We start from the raw sequence: 17,074 nt of genomic DNA, 5'->3' as shown, positions 1-17,074 counted from the left end.
TCTTTGTGTCTTTGAAAATTATATTAAAAGTATGCTATTTATTTTTCCAGGGTGTTTTAAAACGGTCATATATCGCTTTCATCAGTCACTAGTATGTTGTCCTACTACGCATCAAGCATGGGGTTAGGCGAGTACGTCAGGCCACGCCCCTTCCATCCAGCTGGTGGCAACATGCTTGATGACTTCATCGCTGAGTTTGATCATTGGCTCGTCGACGCGGCGCCTCTGGCCAATCACACAGCAGCACGATGACGTCACCTCCAAAATCCTGCAAGGGTTGTGTAGATGGGGCGGGGCACAACGGCTCATACGTTAGAGACAGCGGAACGCGGCGCAACGATTGGCTCTCGCACACGAGGTGAGGGGCTGTTGCTGAGAGAAAACCGAGGCAGAGTAGAAAAAAATCGAGTGCAAGAGCGACAACAGTCCATCCCGTATTCACAAGCATAGTAGTGTGAAAGTGAAATGGTTAGTCAGGAATCCGTACAAGGAGGGCTTTATCGTGATTAAACGAATCAAGTTTAGTGATTTTACCTTTCTTTTCATCATCAGAACCTAAATTTGTTTAATATAGCAAACAGTATTAAAACTGAAACGTACGTTATATATATATATATATATATATATATAGTTTAGAAACATTCCTTGCCGTTCAGGGCATGTGAAAAACCAGTGATTTTAGGATTGTGTAGCGCTGTCGTTTGTGATAAACACGCACCTTTATTTAGGGAGCGAAAACTCGTATCGCGTTATTGGCCAGCGCTTCTTGAACACTTCCCTAGCCTATGTTCCCTGGAGCCCGCCCACACCCTGCTCCTAAGGTTCCCAGCGCTCTCATTGGATACTGTAACTTTTGGAGTGAACGCCGGCTTGGTATCTAGCTTCATTCCGATTGGCCTAAAGCGCCTGCCAATCAAATGGAATAAACCACTGAGAAACGCCTTTAAGTTTGTGCTGTCACATCCATAGGTTTCTGTATCTGTCAGTGCGCTCTGATTGGCCAAGCGGGCCAGCTGTTAGTGGTTCATTCACCATTTTGTGACTGTAGTGGAAAAGGGATTCATATAGTTTTTAATCCCTGTCTGAGTTGCTGTTGGGAGGGGGTAAAGATGTTTTACGGAGGACCGATATAAAGTAAAATTCTCGACAGACAGAAGACATGATTGCTCGCCACTTCAGACGACAGGACAGAGCCCATCTACAATTTGCCCCGTAAATTCATCGCTTACCTCCTAAGTATTTCTGCTGTTTTGGTAAGTAGTTATTACTAAAAACGAATCTATCGCTTATATTAGTGACAACCCGTATTTTAGGCACGAGTGTTGTGTGCAAAAGACAAATGGAAAACAAACCAGCTCGCTATAATATCAAGGAAGGACCTAGAGCAAGAAGAAGGAAGGGGGTGGGGATGCAGTTAAACTTTGTCAAATGTTTAAAGACAGTGTTCAAACCAAGCTTTTGAGTAATTTATTAAGTTCACCCTTTCATGATTGTTTGGAGTGGATGGCATGAGTTTGAGCAACTTGCACAGAGCAGACTGGCGCTCGTGCAGCGCGTTACGCACTGGCAGGATCACGCTCGAGGAGGACTGCTCTGCCTACAGTATGCGAGGAAAAACGTCACGCCGCCAATGTAAAAACAAACAAAATAATACTTTTCTCCATAACCAACGCTATTACTCGGACTTACTGCACGCGCTGTCATCAACTCTCTGCTAGGACGGCTCATAAAGGTGGATAATTTGCAAGTTTTGCTGCATGGATGTCCTTATTGACATGTACAGCGTTTGCGTAGTGTTTTTGCGCGTCAGTGCGAGTGTGTTCGAACACGTTTTAAAGCTTTCTTTTACTCTCTTACAAGGCATTTGCTTGTCTAATTTAGCTGTTGCGAGTCCTTGACATAGTACTACTCCCGTGACATTGCGAAGCGCTGCGAGTACTACTACTACCAGCGGCGGCTTTCGTGCGCATTCTGACGCTACGCTTTTTATTGTTGTGCATTATTTCAAAGGCTCACCTCATAGTCCAATACATGGAACGTCCTTATGGAAATTTAAAAGAGCCTTTCATCCAGACTGCAGTTTTATAATCAGTGCATATTGCAATTGATATTTTTTTATATTGATAAAAGTATCATTCAGTCCTAACGGGCCTTCTTGAATAGAGCCGTGTTGACACAAGTGGGTTTTTAATGTCACACACTCCTGAGATTTTGTCTTTAGCTTCAGAGATGCACGTAAATATGATGCACTCTGCTGTTAAAGAGTGTCTTCATAATAATGGCTCAGTTTGCCTGCATTAATACCATCAGTCAAATCATTTTTCATCAGGTCTTGTGTGCCACTTTGCATGCTTTTAGTATTGGTAGATGTTTTCCACTGAGGACTTTTGCTCTTTTGGGTCATGTTGGATAAATGAGTGATATTCTTCCGTGGTGGGGTGTTGATAGGATGTTGTTTTGGGCAGCCTTTCGTCTACGTCACTCACTACATGTACTGCTTCAGCATCCATACAGCTCGTCTGGTACATGCTTTATCGGTAGTGTTTAGCTACTGATTTCAAAGTGTTTGAATTATTTTGCAGGGGATTTTTGCACGGCTGCTGATTTTTCAAAGTGTGAGGCATGTGTCCCTGATGCCCCTTTGTTGTGCGCTCGTCTCTTGAGTTTTTCCATGTTTTTGCTGTTTCATGTGTGTGACTGTAACACCCCCTTGGTGACCCGCTTTAAAATCCAAAAAAAGCAGGTTATATAGTTGGAAGTGGTCGGGCTTGGGGAGGAAGGAAGTCAAAGCACCCATGCATGCAACTGAGCTGCACGGCACTGCACTGCTGCAGCCCTGCATCCTTCTGTATGCCCCAGAATGCACATTTGCTGAACAATCTGTGAATGAGCACAAAATCAGTGTTGATACGCAATGTGTTGTGTGGAGTGGGCAGATCGTTGACTTGAAAATCATACACATTGTGGTGTATGGCACTATCGTGGATTGGATTTATTGTTTTGTTTATTTGGTAATCCACATTTTTTGCATGTTTATTTTGCTTCATAACACTGCGGTGGAGCGATGCACTGTAAGACTTATTCTCCAATTAAATCCAAATAGTGTGACAGGCTGGCAAACTGGCATCACAACTGCGTTAGTCTGTGTCCCCCTTTTCTGTCACACATCAGTCTGAATATATAAGATAGGTGCTTTATTGACCCCTGAGGGGAAACGGTGTATAGATGTATGGTTGTGTTTTGGTTTGAGCAAAGTCTTTGGCACAAACAGTTGCTCCACTGACAACTGGTTCACCGTCAGCAGTGTGTGTGTGTGTGTGTGTGTGTGGGAGAGAGATCTTGCATGTTTGTGCTTGGTACTGGTGTGTGACGCATCGTGTGTTCTAGGCTTTATATATTTTTAAAAATAGATCATTGTGCAATTTAGCTTTTTTTAATCATGGTGGCTTAACGCTTAGTATTCAATTTATAATATCACCTTTTAATCTGGAAACTGAAATATGTTCTGGCTCATTTGATTCACCTTAATAAATGCATAGCCTGTGTGCATAATGACTATAAGTGAAAAGGAAAAACAAATGGATTCGTTGAGCCTTATAAACAGGAAATATTTATTATTAATTCTGAAATCATTTGACCTTTTAGGATCAAAGTAGTTGTTCAGTGACAGCTGAACATATCTAGTCCATTTATCAATTGAAGTATAGTTTTGAAGTGGATTAAGGTTGTACATAACAGCAGTTGTTGGCCTGAGGATGAGGATGGCAGGTTTTACATCGATGTTCACGTAGACTTGTATAACACAGCAAGGTGTTCAGCTGAAAACCCTCTGCTCAGAGTGTGTGCTTGGATTGGACCTCTGTCATATGGCTGACGTCAGAGTTTTTCTTGCTTTAGTTAGATCTTAAATAAAGGTATCATGCTGATATCCAAAATGCAGAGGCTTCGTTTGACCAGCTGTAGACACATACAGTATATAAGGAGTCAGAGCTGTCACAATCACGGGAAGTGGACCTAGGATTAGCTGTATGTGCGTGTAGTTTTGCACGACTGTTGTTGCACAAAAGACATATCTGAATGTATGAATGTTATATAGTTTATCAATTGTAATTTATTATTAATTTCCAAAATCTGCTAATCTGTTTACTTATAATTTAACACATAGATGCAAATCATAGATTGCTGTGGTCTTCATGTTTGATTGAAGCTTATGTCACTAAAACAAATTCCTTGTATGCGCAAGCATACTTGGCAATAAAGCTCTTTCTGATTCTGATTTTTTTGTGATGCCAGTATTATTTAGACTAGAATTCTATAATATATAAGAGAAACATTTTTTGTAACACTTTAGAATAGGTAACACCTATTAGTTGCTTATTAGTATGCATATTACTAGAATATTAGCCATGTATTAGTGCTAATTAAGAACATATTACTGCCTTATTACTTGACCTTATTCTACATCCCTAATCTTAACTAATACCTAAACCTAACAACTACCTTACTAACTATTAATAAGCAGCAAATTAAGAATTTATTGAAAGAAATGTTGTTGTTAATAATTAATGTTACCTATTCTAAAGTGTTACCAATTTTTTTTAGGTACTTAATAACTACTCCTCCACTAGTCCACTAGACTGCATTTTTCAAACACACACACACACACACACACACACACACACACACACACACACACACACACACACACACACACACACACACACACACACACACACACACACACACACACACACACACACCCATCATTAGATAGGAATTTACAGTTGAATGCTGAATGATATTAAAGCAATGAAATATATTGCAACTATTTACTTTAAACTTGATGCATGCAACTTTTAGACAAGCCAAATTGTGGTGTACAAGTATTACTAGTTCTATTATCACTTGCAATTTGGCAAGTTGTCAAATCCGTTCATTTAATCTAGTTAATGCAGACTTGAAAAGCAGCATGAAAAGCTAAATTCTATGTGAAATGCCTGAGATGATTGTGATTTTAATGATCAAATTAAATTTACTGGTTCAAATTCATGAGAAGTAAAAATTTGGCTAAATAGTGATCAAGTAAAAGTAAAAGGGCCACATGTTTTCTAGATTGTAGGTTGTGCAGTTTGACATCATGGGGTTTTCAGTTTCCTGAGCAGGAATTTCTAGAAGCTGCAGGGATCTCTGAATTTATGCAAATGTAGCAACACTTTTTAACAACACGCTTAAGCTTCACGACTAAGAAGATTATATATGATCATGATATATTTCAAAATTGCTGTGATAAATTTTCCGATCATGGGCATGGCATAATTTGTCGAATTCTTTCAGCCGTAAACAAGAAGTTGGAAATCGTTTGCAGTATACTAAAATATATACAAACTTAAGGGTCATGTTTCTCTACATCAGTTAAGCAACAACTTTGCTTATCATATATTAAAATTAGACCAAGGACAAGGAAGACATAGCATGTTCAGGATTTAACATTAATGTTATGTATCCCCTCAATTTTTTTACAGACTTTATTGTGTGTTTGTTTTATTGTTTTTACTATTTCATTAAATTTAATTGGTATGCTGGGTGACTCTAACTTAATATAAACCTCTAGAATAATGTTAGCAAATTACACAACCATGTGATACACAACCAGCTGTGGTTTAGAGATTCACACCATGATTTGTATGTTATATAATTTATTGTGAATATTGTTTTTGTGAATTTACTGAAATATGTAGTAAAGCAGTGTATTTAGGAGAAATTGCCAGTGAGCACAGCAAACATTTGTGGCATCATATTTCTTTTTTGAAGATCGATCATGTAGTATGAGATAGGTCTAATTTCTTTATTTTAAGCGTTCTTAGTGTGTGGATCATTATTTACTTACAATTATTTATTTTTGACCTCCGTGTCAAAAAAGACACTCACACTTTATGGTTTCAAATTCGCGAGACTTTCTGACTCCTCATCAGGGGGAATACAATGGAAAAGATGTTATTAAATTACCAACCTATGCTGAGGTCAGAAAAAAAGCTGATAATAGTGGAATTGACTCTGAATGTTGGCTTGATTGCTGACTCATACATTATGTTCTGATAAGTGCATCCAAGTAATTCAAATTATTTAGCAATTACTAAAATGACATGCTGTCACACTTTTTCAGAAATATCAGAAACAGTGTGCATAGTGATGCAAAGATCCTGAATTTTGAATTAAGCGTAATAACAATGTTTTCTGTATAATATTCCATGTAGTAACCAGGAAGGAAATCTCTCTCCATTGCAAATAAACAGTTTAAGGTCAGTAGGAACGGTGGGTGGGGTGTCTCCTGGAATGAGTCAAAGAATTCCCCAATTCTCCTTTTAAAGCCATCTCTCACAGGAAAATCCTTTGTGTGTAGTTTGTGTGGGAGTGTCTGTTTGCAGATTATTTGTGAGTAGGTGGGAGTGTTGAATAGTAGAGAGAGTGAGAAATTGAGTGAAGAGGAGTGTGATTTCACACACGTGTTTCTGTGTACGAATGAATAAGGACAGGCTGGTAAAGGGGGGCTGGCTTAAAATGCATTTTATGTGTAGAGGAGTGAATGTTTGTGTTTTTCTCTTGCTGAATTCTCAGCCTGAATTTCCACATGTTTGTGCATTGCACCATGACATCAGATGCTAAATATGTCTGTTTTGTTTGTGTGATATTGCAATGTGGGTATGGGAAAAGAGGCACCCACAGCATCCCAATCCGTTACATGCACATGGGTGCTATGGATCCCCCTCACATCATTTTGATACTCAGACTTTTTATTGTGAGATATACAGTATATTCACAGAAAATTCATAATCATGAGTCAGTGAATTGTGCACACATTGATTGTTGATTTGGCATATCTACTTTGTAGGACAGATTACAGTGTTCACTGTGAAAGTATATAGATCTACCATGTCATATTGAATTTTTTAATTTTTTTAATTTTTTTTATTTGAAGAAACTTAAGAACAGGCAAATATGCAAAATTAGTTTTTCTATCATGGCAGCTTACATGAATAAGAGTAACCACATGTCTTGCCTAATGCAACAAAATCCAAGGCTTAAATATGCTATCAAATCCAGTTATCTTGATTTTGGAATGTGGGGATAAAATTCAGGGATTTTTATTGTGGATTTATTTTAGTGTAGTTTTTTTTTTTTTGAGAGGGTCACATTCTTTTGAATGTGGATATGGATGTAAAAGCAACTTTACACTCTTGGATTAACTCGTTTTTAATGGTACCATGTTTAATTAATGGGTGCCAACTATGGATAAATAATTTAATTATTTTTTATACTAAGTACAATGTGTTGTATATCATTTTTAACTTTTATTTTCAAATAAAATACATAGTTTTTTGTACTTATGATTTGTTGACTTTATTTAAAATGTCTAATGTTTATTTAAAAGCTTTCTTCTTTTTTGGAAAACTGTGAAGTTGTGTGTCCGCTAATGCATGTCACTCTAAAAAGTATAATGTACCAAAATTAAACCGATTGGACAAATATTTAGGTTTTTTACTTATGTGGATATATTTTCTTATGGGGCCTTGTGACTTTCTCTCTGACAATGTCATTTATGCCAACTATCTACCACATACCACCTTCTCTTGTTTTGATGTAAAACTGATTAATCTTTTATATTTTTTTTATTCAGTAATATAAAAATTATAATTTAATAAACCCAAATATTTTTTTTCCTTCAATAGAATGCTATAACATTGCCTTTAAAATTCTATAACATTGACCTTCTCCTTAGGAAAGCCTAGGAAACAAAATACTTAGAAAGACTTAATATCTTTACTGCACACCAATTAACTTTCAGGTTGTATTTCAATTATTACAATTATTTTGCTTTAAAGATCAAAGCATTTTAACTGTACATATATTTTGATCATCCAGCCTTGTTTTGAGAAAAGTACTTGGTGAACTGGAGAGAGTGTGTCCTTTGCTGAAGATTTCCTCATTGTAAATGTTATTTTTTAAATTTGTTGTTGCAACTTGTTTGCGCTATTCATAAGCACACTCATGGTCTGCTGTTTTTCAGTAGACTTTTTGCTCTTTATGCTATTTAAATAATGTTGATATCTAAACATCTGTGTAAGTATAAACACCTTTTTGGGCACAAAGCACTGCTTCTGTTTGAACACATTCACAAAGATGGACTAGTATCTTCCGATTTGTTCTATATTGACATCAAGGTATTTTGTATTTATTTGTTTCTCTCTCGCTTTTTTCCTTCTTGTTACAGGTTGTTGTGAGGAGAAGTAAAAGAAACCTCAAAAAAGCCAATTAAACAGGAGAAAAGAAAGAAGAAAAAAGAAGAGAAAGAAGTAGTTGCCGCACTAAAAAAGATGAGGACACCAAAGAAACAGAGAGGACGCTCTCCTTTATCAACAAGAGCAAAAGGAGCAAGAAAACGAGGGGGCAAACTTGAAGGACATTCACAGACAACACCGCCTGGACCTTCAGACCAGAAATACACTCCATCCAAAGAAGATAGCTCCCAGGACAAGCATATCAAGTGTAGCAACATTCTTAACAGTGAAGGGTTAAAAGAGCAAATTAGAGAAAGGACAATGGAAACATCAAAATCTGAAGAGAATGCAGTAATAGTGAGTAAGGCAAAAAGCCCCAGGAAGGTTAACACTAAGAGTTTAACAGATAATACAGACTCAATCAAGATAGCCAGCAACGCACATGAAAATTCACATAGTAATAGCACAGACATCTGTAACACAAACACACAAAACTTTACTAGCACAAACAGTAAAGGTAGCAACCAACATGCAAACAGCATTGCTAGCAGTACACAAAACACAAATACTACAGCCAACAGTTTAAATAAAAATAACTCATTGAGTGCCAACCACACTTCTACCACACACTCCAGTCGAAAAACAGCCACTTTCAAAGCCAGGGTGCCCAAGAAGAAATACATGTATGAACATCAAGCTTCCAGTACCTCTCCCATCAGTTCAACCCCTGTAGCCCAACTCACTATTCATAGCAACCATCGAAGTTCTCCACAGAATTCTCAGAACTCTTTTTCTCAAAGCACTACTCTTGTGGTCAGAAATGATTTAGTTAAATCAGATATTTCTGATCTAAACAATAGTGGGAATAATAGGAGAGAAATGGGAAAAATAGCAAGCACAGAAACTCCAAAAGGAGATAGATCTAAGGGTGATATGTTGAAAAGTGAGGTACCTTCCGAAGGAGAAAAGGTGGTCCAAATGGTGGAAGTAGATAGATATGGGGAGCAAGCCCCAAATTCTGTGCGCTCATCTTCCACAGACACAGCCAGTGAACACTCTGTGGACCTGGAGGTCCTTGAGCCCTCTTGTGTGCAGCAAAATTCAGGGAAACATGTAAGAACGTCAAGAAGATTCAACCTCTCCAACAACTCAAACCTGTCTGTTCTCTTGTCCCCAAAACACACACAAATTGAACATGGAGGGTCTGTAACAATAGCAGAAGCACTAGCTAAAGGACTGAAAAACCAAAGGGTGCTAGCACGTAGACGACCAAGAACTAATTTAAAAGAAGATGAGAAGGTGATCAAAGAATATGTATTTATCTGTGGTGTGGTACGTGGGTCCAGTAGAGGGCAGCTGAACGTAGAGTTGCAGATTAATGGGGAGGGGACACTGCTGTCATATCCATTTCATACATTAGTAAGTCGCCCACACCAACCCGTTGACCTCATTTTAGACTCCCCACCCCCAGGAAATGAACTTGTGGAGGTTGGGACGCATGTTTGTGTGCCTTACGAAGGAGATAAAGGTGAAGAGTGGTACAGAGAAGGTGTGGTTGCTCAGGTAGACTCTCATTCAGCTTGCCCCTACTTGGTGCTTTTACAAGAGCAGGAGAAAGAGAGGTGCAACAATGAGGATATGCAACAGACATCAAGTACAAAGACTGTATGGGTTAACCGTCAGAACTTGCGCCTCCTTGTTCCACCATGGGATGGGGTTATGAGAGAGAAAGAACGGGAGGAGAGAGAAGACAGAGAGGAGATAGAAGTGGAGAGAGAGCTATGTCAGTTAAGTGAGGGAATAGATCTGGTGAGTGCAGGCCCTCCAAGGGAGAACTGCAGATTCCCTTCTCCAGACACAGGGGTTCATCACTTTGGAAGCACACATATTTCATCTTCCACTTCACCAGCAATTGTTATGGTAGCAAACAATATGTATAGTTTAGCAACTAGGAGAGAGGATGATGGAACTCAGAATAGGGAAAGAGTTAGAGAAAGAGAACACGAGCGAAAGCAACTGCAGACTCCAGAGGTGGACATGGAGGTTTTGCGGCTTAACATGGCACCACACAGAGATGGTGGAGGACCCATATTCTCAGGGGGACCAAAAGCAGGTGTGCCTAATCAGCACAGACAAATTCTTTCCAAACCTCCTGGTTATCCAAGTCCCATTACAGTGGTGCGAGGCATCACCAGGACCTCTTTAGGAAGTCCACAGCCCACCTCTTCACCTACAGTTTTAGGGTCTGACGGAGGTATCTCTCACCCTATGCCACCCTCTGTGCCTCCTTCCCCCAGCTCCAAAGGTTCTCTGACACCTCTGGAAAAGACTCCTTCACAGACCTTCACCCCAATTCCAGGGAGTTCTGCCTCTTCTTCTGCTTCTTCCTCAAGATCAAGGACACCATTGTCAGCTGCCCAACAGAAATACAAGAAAGGTGATGTGGTTTGTACACCTAATGGGATACGTAAGAAGTTCAATGGGAAGCAATGGCGCCGCTTGTGCTCACGAGAAGGCTGCATGAAAGAGTCCCAGCGTCGGGGCTATTGTTCTCGTCACCTCTCCATGCGTACCAAAGAAATGGAGGGAGCGGTCGGAGAGAGAGGGAGCGGAGGAGGTGGAGAGAGTAGCTCAGGGACCGTGACCCCTTCAGATCTGCGGGGTCGTGCTAGCAGTGAATTTGACTGGGATGAGACTTCTCGCGACAGTAGTGAGACAAGCAGCCGAGGTACTGACTCTCGTCCACGTCTTGGCTTGCCATCACTGCTTCCTCAAGACTTCTCTCGTTTTGACTTTGACGAATGTGAGGCTGCAACAATGCTGGTATCCCTGGGCTCAAGGTCTGTAACGCCCTCATTCTCACCGATTTCAAATCAGTCCCCATTCTCACCTACACCTTCCCCATCAGCTTCGCCACTTTTTGGCTTTCACCCTGCAAATTTCAGTCCTATTACTGCCTCTCCGGTCTTGCCTCTTCGCCGCCACAAACACCCCAGTGGTACCAACAGTGGTGTCCCAAAACATGGAACAGGAGGCACAGAGAGGGAGAAAGACAGACACTTGTCTGGTATTGTGCCATCCTTCCACACCAATCTAACCTTCACTGTACCTATGAGCCCAGGCAAACGCAGGACGGATGCGCCACCTCCCCCAGCTCCACTGTCGCAGGAATATGGCAAACCCAACCAGGAACAAAGCTGTCGTGACCCTTCTCTTGTAACAAATCTCTGCATTATCTCTCCTCAGACCACTATTGTCACGCACCCCCAAAGGCCTTCAACCACTGCCTCTTCTCCACCCACTTCTCCCCTAAGCTTAGAATCAGGTTCACAATGTACAGTCTCCCAGCAGCCTTTGAGAGACTCTCCAGTAATAGTGAGAAATCCTGAGGTTCCTTTAATAAAGTTTACAGAACTCCCACTGGCCAGAGTTGCAGAGGTGGACAGGACCAGTTCCACAGAAAACAGCCAAACTGGTGTGCATTCAGAGACAGGGCTACAGGTTCCTGTTCCAATTAACGCTGCTTCCACTAATGGATCTGTCTTACTGCAGAATCCCACCTCAACTCTTGTTCTAGTGTCTACTACCTCTTCCATTCCAAACCCAACCCCTGCAGGTCTACCTACGCAATCCAGCGCCACATTAGCCTGCATATCAGTGTCTAGCCCTGTCCCAGGGCCAGATCTCATTTGTGCGGGTGATGGAGGGGGAGATAAGAGTGGCCAAGTGACACTGCAGCAGCCTGTCCCTTGTCACCCTGCTCCTACTGCCCTGCTGCCGCTCATACTTCCCACAGAGACCTTGCATCCTGTGCCATGCAAAGACATCATCATGGGGCGACCTGGAACTGGTAAGAGAATTTTATATTTATATCCAGTGCTAACACCAGTGTTTAAATTGTGATTTCCTGGAGACGTTACAAAATAATAAAAGAAAGATGCCATGTTAGACTAAGTCAATGGAAATTTAAAAATGAAAGGATGCACTTTTATTTGTCAATTTTGTGTATGCACACAAAATGTCAAAACAGATTGAATATAATTTTTATTCGTTTACTTTTTTTTTAGTTGCTCTTCTTTAAATTATGTAACTGTTAAGTAACAAAACTATTTTACTGATTAAGTATTTTATTAAAGTAAAATAAAGGAGTAGTTCACTTAAAAATGTAATTTTCTTCATCATTTTCTCAGCCTCATGTTGTTCCAAACCTGTATAAAAAAAGCATGAATACTTTTTTTGTAGTGTTTTTTAAACGTGAATCAATGAAAAAATCAATATTCCAACACAAATCAAACATAAATAAATATGTTACGTAAGGAATAAAGTAGTTAGGCAATCGTCAAAAAAAAAAAAAAATAGAGCTTTCAGAAATATAGAAATTATTTTTATGTACGTGTAAGGAAAAGTTTGAAGAATGAAATAAGAAACTACCGCAGTTATGTAGGAAATCAGTTGCAGAAGACAACAATCTGTTATATAGTTTGGTCATCACACAAACTGTTTTGCAAAATGTTATCAGTAACCACTCAAAATCCAAAAGTATTTCAGACAGCCATATTTTATACCGACTAATTTTAGAATGTCAGAAGTATAGATTGTCAATGTGTTTTCAGTGCTCAAAGTAATATTTGTTGTCATATACAACTTTACATTAATCTCATACCACAGTGTTGTTGAATGCTTGGTATTGATCTTCAATAACTATACTTTTTCCCTTTTACTGAATTTACATATGTAACATAAAAATCTTTCTTTGTTTTTTCTTTGAGATTATTAGATTTCAAAACTCAAAAAATTTCAGTTAAAATGTATTTGGTTTTATTATAATTTTTATTTTTTAAAAAGGTAAATATCCTTGAAATAAGTTGTTTGCATAAATGTTTTACATTGTTAAAAAGAGTATATTGCTTCAGTTTTTCAAATATGTTTACATTATTTTGTAGTATTTTTCACCAACCACATTTTAACATGACTCTCAGTTTCCGCTGATGAAAAGCAGTCCCACAACATGCTCTTCTCATCACCATTCCTCATATGGTGTCATTTTAATTCTGGGCAAAATCTGGCTTAAAAGCTCTGTCTTGGTCTCATTTCACCACAAAATCTTTTCACACATAGTACTTGGCATATATCTTTTACATACAGACCAGTACTATGCTGAGATGCTGAGATTTAAATCCCATTCTTAACTACAGAATTAGTGTACTGGAGTAAGTTTATAAGTAATTATTAGTCTTTCTGGCTTTTTCACATGTGTGCGCTAAGAATTTGGAGGCACTTTTCTAAACAGTTTTTGGATAGTTAATGTAACTTCCTAATAATTTAACCAACAGTACACACTGGGAAATTGTATTTACCCCTTTTTTAAATAATGCATTTATTTTATTTTATCTCTGACTCGTGCTCTCTGGTCTTTATTTTTCAAAGTTATATTTAAGATTCTTAAAATGCATGATCCCCAGTTTTATTTTTTTTCAGTGATTCACATGTAAGGACTAAGGCAATTTTGACCTTATTAGGGCAGGTGTTTTTGTGAACACTTAGGCAAAACAAAGACCAAATATATATTCTAAATTTAATGGCACATCAGAAGTACAGTTTCTCAGTTTCAGTGTTTCAGAGTTGATATATGGAGATCTGCATTTCTTCATATTTCAATGAATTTAGAATTGAATAAAATAAAAATGTATGCTTTATATTGTATTACCTATTAAAATTAAGCTCAAAACTAAGGTGTCTATTTCATTTCAGGAATAAATGCTTTGGCATTAAAAGCAGTGGTATTCTGGTAATTCTCGGATTTTGCAGTGTGGTTGTAATCATCAGCATGCTGTAATAGTTGGTTCGATGAAATGTTGCGCTGGTCGTAGCACTTGCAGTGCTGATTCTAGCAAAATATTCAAAACACGGTCATTACAACATGTACACTGATAAACTGAAAGTGAAGCAAAGTAAAAAGACTGATCTAAAAGAGCAAAAGACTGAAATGAAGTGTCTATGAATTAGTAACGTGTTCATTCTGCACGATGCATGCAGTAAAGAACGAGAGAATGTTCATTCATACAGACATAACAGGGTGTCATTTAGGGAGGCATTTAGTGTATGCTTGTGAGCTAGTGTAATATAAAAAAAGTCTTCATAGTGTATTCGTGCATATATATAAATATGTGTGGTATTTGTGATTTAGCTGTCATCAAGAGTGTGTATGGTGTGAGAGGGAAAGGGATGTGTGTTGTGAAATAACAAGAGGGCCTTTGTAAAAATTTAGGCCTGATCTCGTGGGCCTGCCTTAACAAGCAAGCCTGTGAGAAAGATGTTAACACAGAGAGACAGACACGCACAGTCTGTATAACAAAATTGCAGACCTGCTAAAATTAAAAAAGAAAAGAAAAAAAAACACATACATTTATAGAATCTGCCCAAAAGTTGATTTGCTTTTGTTGTTCTAATGTAATTTTGTATTGCTGCTCAGTTTTGATAGCTAACCTATACGGTTAACCCAGAGAATTATAAGCATTATAGGAGACCAATAGTCTGAAATGTAATTATTGAAAAGTATATTGTTAATATTGATCTCTTTTAAATTATTAATATCTTAAAGCATGTTATTGTATTGTGATGACTGATGTGACTTCAACACACACAGATTTTTTTAATAAACTGAACTTTTATAAATACTTTCATATATATACTAAAATATACTAAACCAGCACATATAAATGGACATTTCACAATGCTGCCCATGTTCATAATAATTTGTAATCTTTCATACATAAAACAAGTTTTATTATTCAGATTAATTTTCTAGATAATTTTCAGGTATTTTCTAAGTTCTAATGTCCCCACAAGGATAGTTAAACCAGTCAGTTTTGACCTTTTAGAGATATTTATTTAGTCCCCATGAGGAAAACAGCTTATAAATCGTATCAGTTTTTTGAGTGGTAGGGTTAGGATAAGGAAAATAGAAAATAAAGTTTGTGCAGTATAAAAACTGTTACACCTATGGAATATCTAAAAAAATCCCTGGAAACCCAATGGGTGTGTGTGTGTGTGTGTGTGTGTGTGTGTGTACCTAGTTAACTATGTTTTCAGGCAAATTTGATGTGAGCTAAATCTAAGCCTCTTTTTGGGTTTCTAAAGTTTTTTTTAAAATGTGGGTTAGGTTTAGGTTGTAGTATATACAACTATCATATGTAAAATCAACAGAAATCAATAGAATGTTTCAGTTTAGATAGATTTACTAAAACGTGTGTGTGTGTGTGTGTGTGTGTGCAAGTTTATGGTCTTATTTCAGATGTGTTTACTGAGTGAAGGTTGATGTTTAGGATTACACCTATGATTGGTCCATATATGTTGTCTTACTCAGTAATATATGTGTTATATATTGCATATGTGCAAAACTGTTTTGCTAATTTATTTCAAAACTGAAATAATGATTTTCAACTTGTTTTAGATAAAATACTGAAATATTGCAGCTTACCAATCCATCACAGCATCATAAAAAAAAAAAAAACAGGTCATATTTTTCAGCTATTTTTGTTATTGTACATTATCTTAAAGTACATCTATAAATAAATTTAGACGATTGGTTTTGAGGGCACTCAGGGATCACATTTGAATACAGTGATTATGAGTATGATGTATATAACCAAAAGGTATTCTATAGTATTTGATATAACCTAATATTGAAAACTAAAACAATTGTTTTAAGAGAAATACATTTTGTTACAAAAAGTTGTATAAATATACTATTTACAAAAAAGACTATTTAGATATCAGAGAGAAAATACTTTTATATCAAAGTATCTGAATCACTAAACTGCAGAATGTCATCTGTCATTTACTAGGGCAATGATTCCAAACATTCTCGGTTTCATTTAATCCACACCCTCAGCAAACACAGATGCACTAATCACTAGAGCCGACACAAATACTAACAATATGCATGTCTTCTTCTGTTTTCTCTTCTAAAAACTGAATAACTGTACTACAACACTGAATCTAAAAGAAGTTAAACATTCAATTTTTTTTGCTGCAATTTTAAACTGATAAAATAGACTGTTTGTGTCTGCTTATTTCTATGCTAAATATATATAGCACCTTCCTCAAACTTCAACTCATCACTTTAATTACATGTATTGCAGGCTGTTTTTATTTTGGGCTATAGTATAATTTTGTCCGTTTTTGATACAGAGTTTCTGATGGTTCTCGGCCTCAATAGCACATAGGACATGATCTCTTCCATTTATGTGCCGAGTTCTGAGTCGCCATCTGTCGTATAGTCTTACTCTGCAATGTTTAGCACTTGTATGGTAGAACGGTGTCTCCCTTTTCATCATTCCTGTACTCATAATGTCAATTTAATTCTCTTCATTTTTTCCCATTCACCCACTTATTTGTGTCAGACTTTCCTACTGTTTTCCCCTCACCTATTTCTTGCTCTCTGTCTTTCTCTCTCTCTCTGGTGCAGTGCAGAAGTCTCTCTGTTTCTCTGACCGTAGAGTGTTCCCCGGGAATGCCATCCATTCCCTTTTTGTAGAAGGTTTCTACATGAACACAAACATGTATATTGAACATTTATATAAACCACAGCATAGATAGACAGCATTTTATATAGTACTCTTTCATTGCTATATTGTGTGCCGTCTTTCCTTGTATTCTACATTTTAGTTCACTCTAGTATCCGCCGAATGTTTGATTTATATTTTATATCTCAAGGGAGATCACAGGATCTAAAAATGAAGTCTCGTAAGACTCTTGCACATACATTCACATAAAAGCCCCCATCTCTAGCTGTG

General features: G+C 37.8%; 1 protein-coding gene across 2 annotated transcripts in view; it reads left to right on the top strand.

Moving 5' to 3' along the window:
• Positions 1–1,037: 1,037 nt before the first annotated feature.
• LOC132158298 (protein capicua homolog) overlaps positions 1,038–17,074 on the top strand; it is a 50,942-nt gene continuing 34,905 nt past the window's right edge. The window contains exons 1-2 of one of the 2 annotated variants that reach the window (XM_059567647.1): positions 1,038–1,253; positions 8,270–12,126. In XM_059567647.1, coding sequence (XP_059423630.1) covers positions 8,373–12,126 — 3,754 coding nt within the window. In that variant the 5' untranslated portion in view covers positions 1,038–1,253; positions 8,270–8,372. Of the gene's footprint in view, positions 1,254–1,590; positions 1,733–8,269; positions 12,127–17,074 lie in introns of those variants that run through there. The other variant, XM_059567648.1, reaches the window with a different exon arrangement.

Source organism: Carassius carassius, chromosome 15 (genome assembly GCF_963082965.1).
Source record: "Carassius carassius chromosome 15, fCarCar2.1, whole genome shotgun sequence".
Classification (NCBI taxonomy): Eukaryota; Metazoa; Chordata; class Actinopteri; order Cypriniformes; family Cyprinidae; genus Carassius; species Carassius carassius.
The sequence above is the reverse complement of the archived record's forward strand: the minus strand, read 5'-3'. Positions and strand labels throughout refer to the sequence as shown.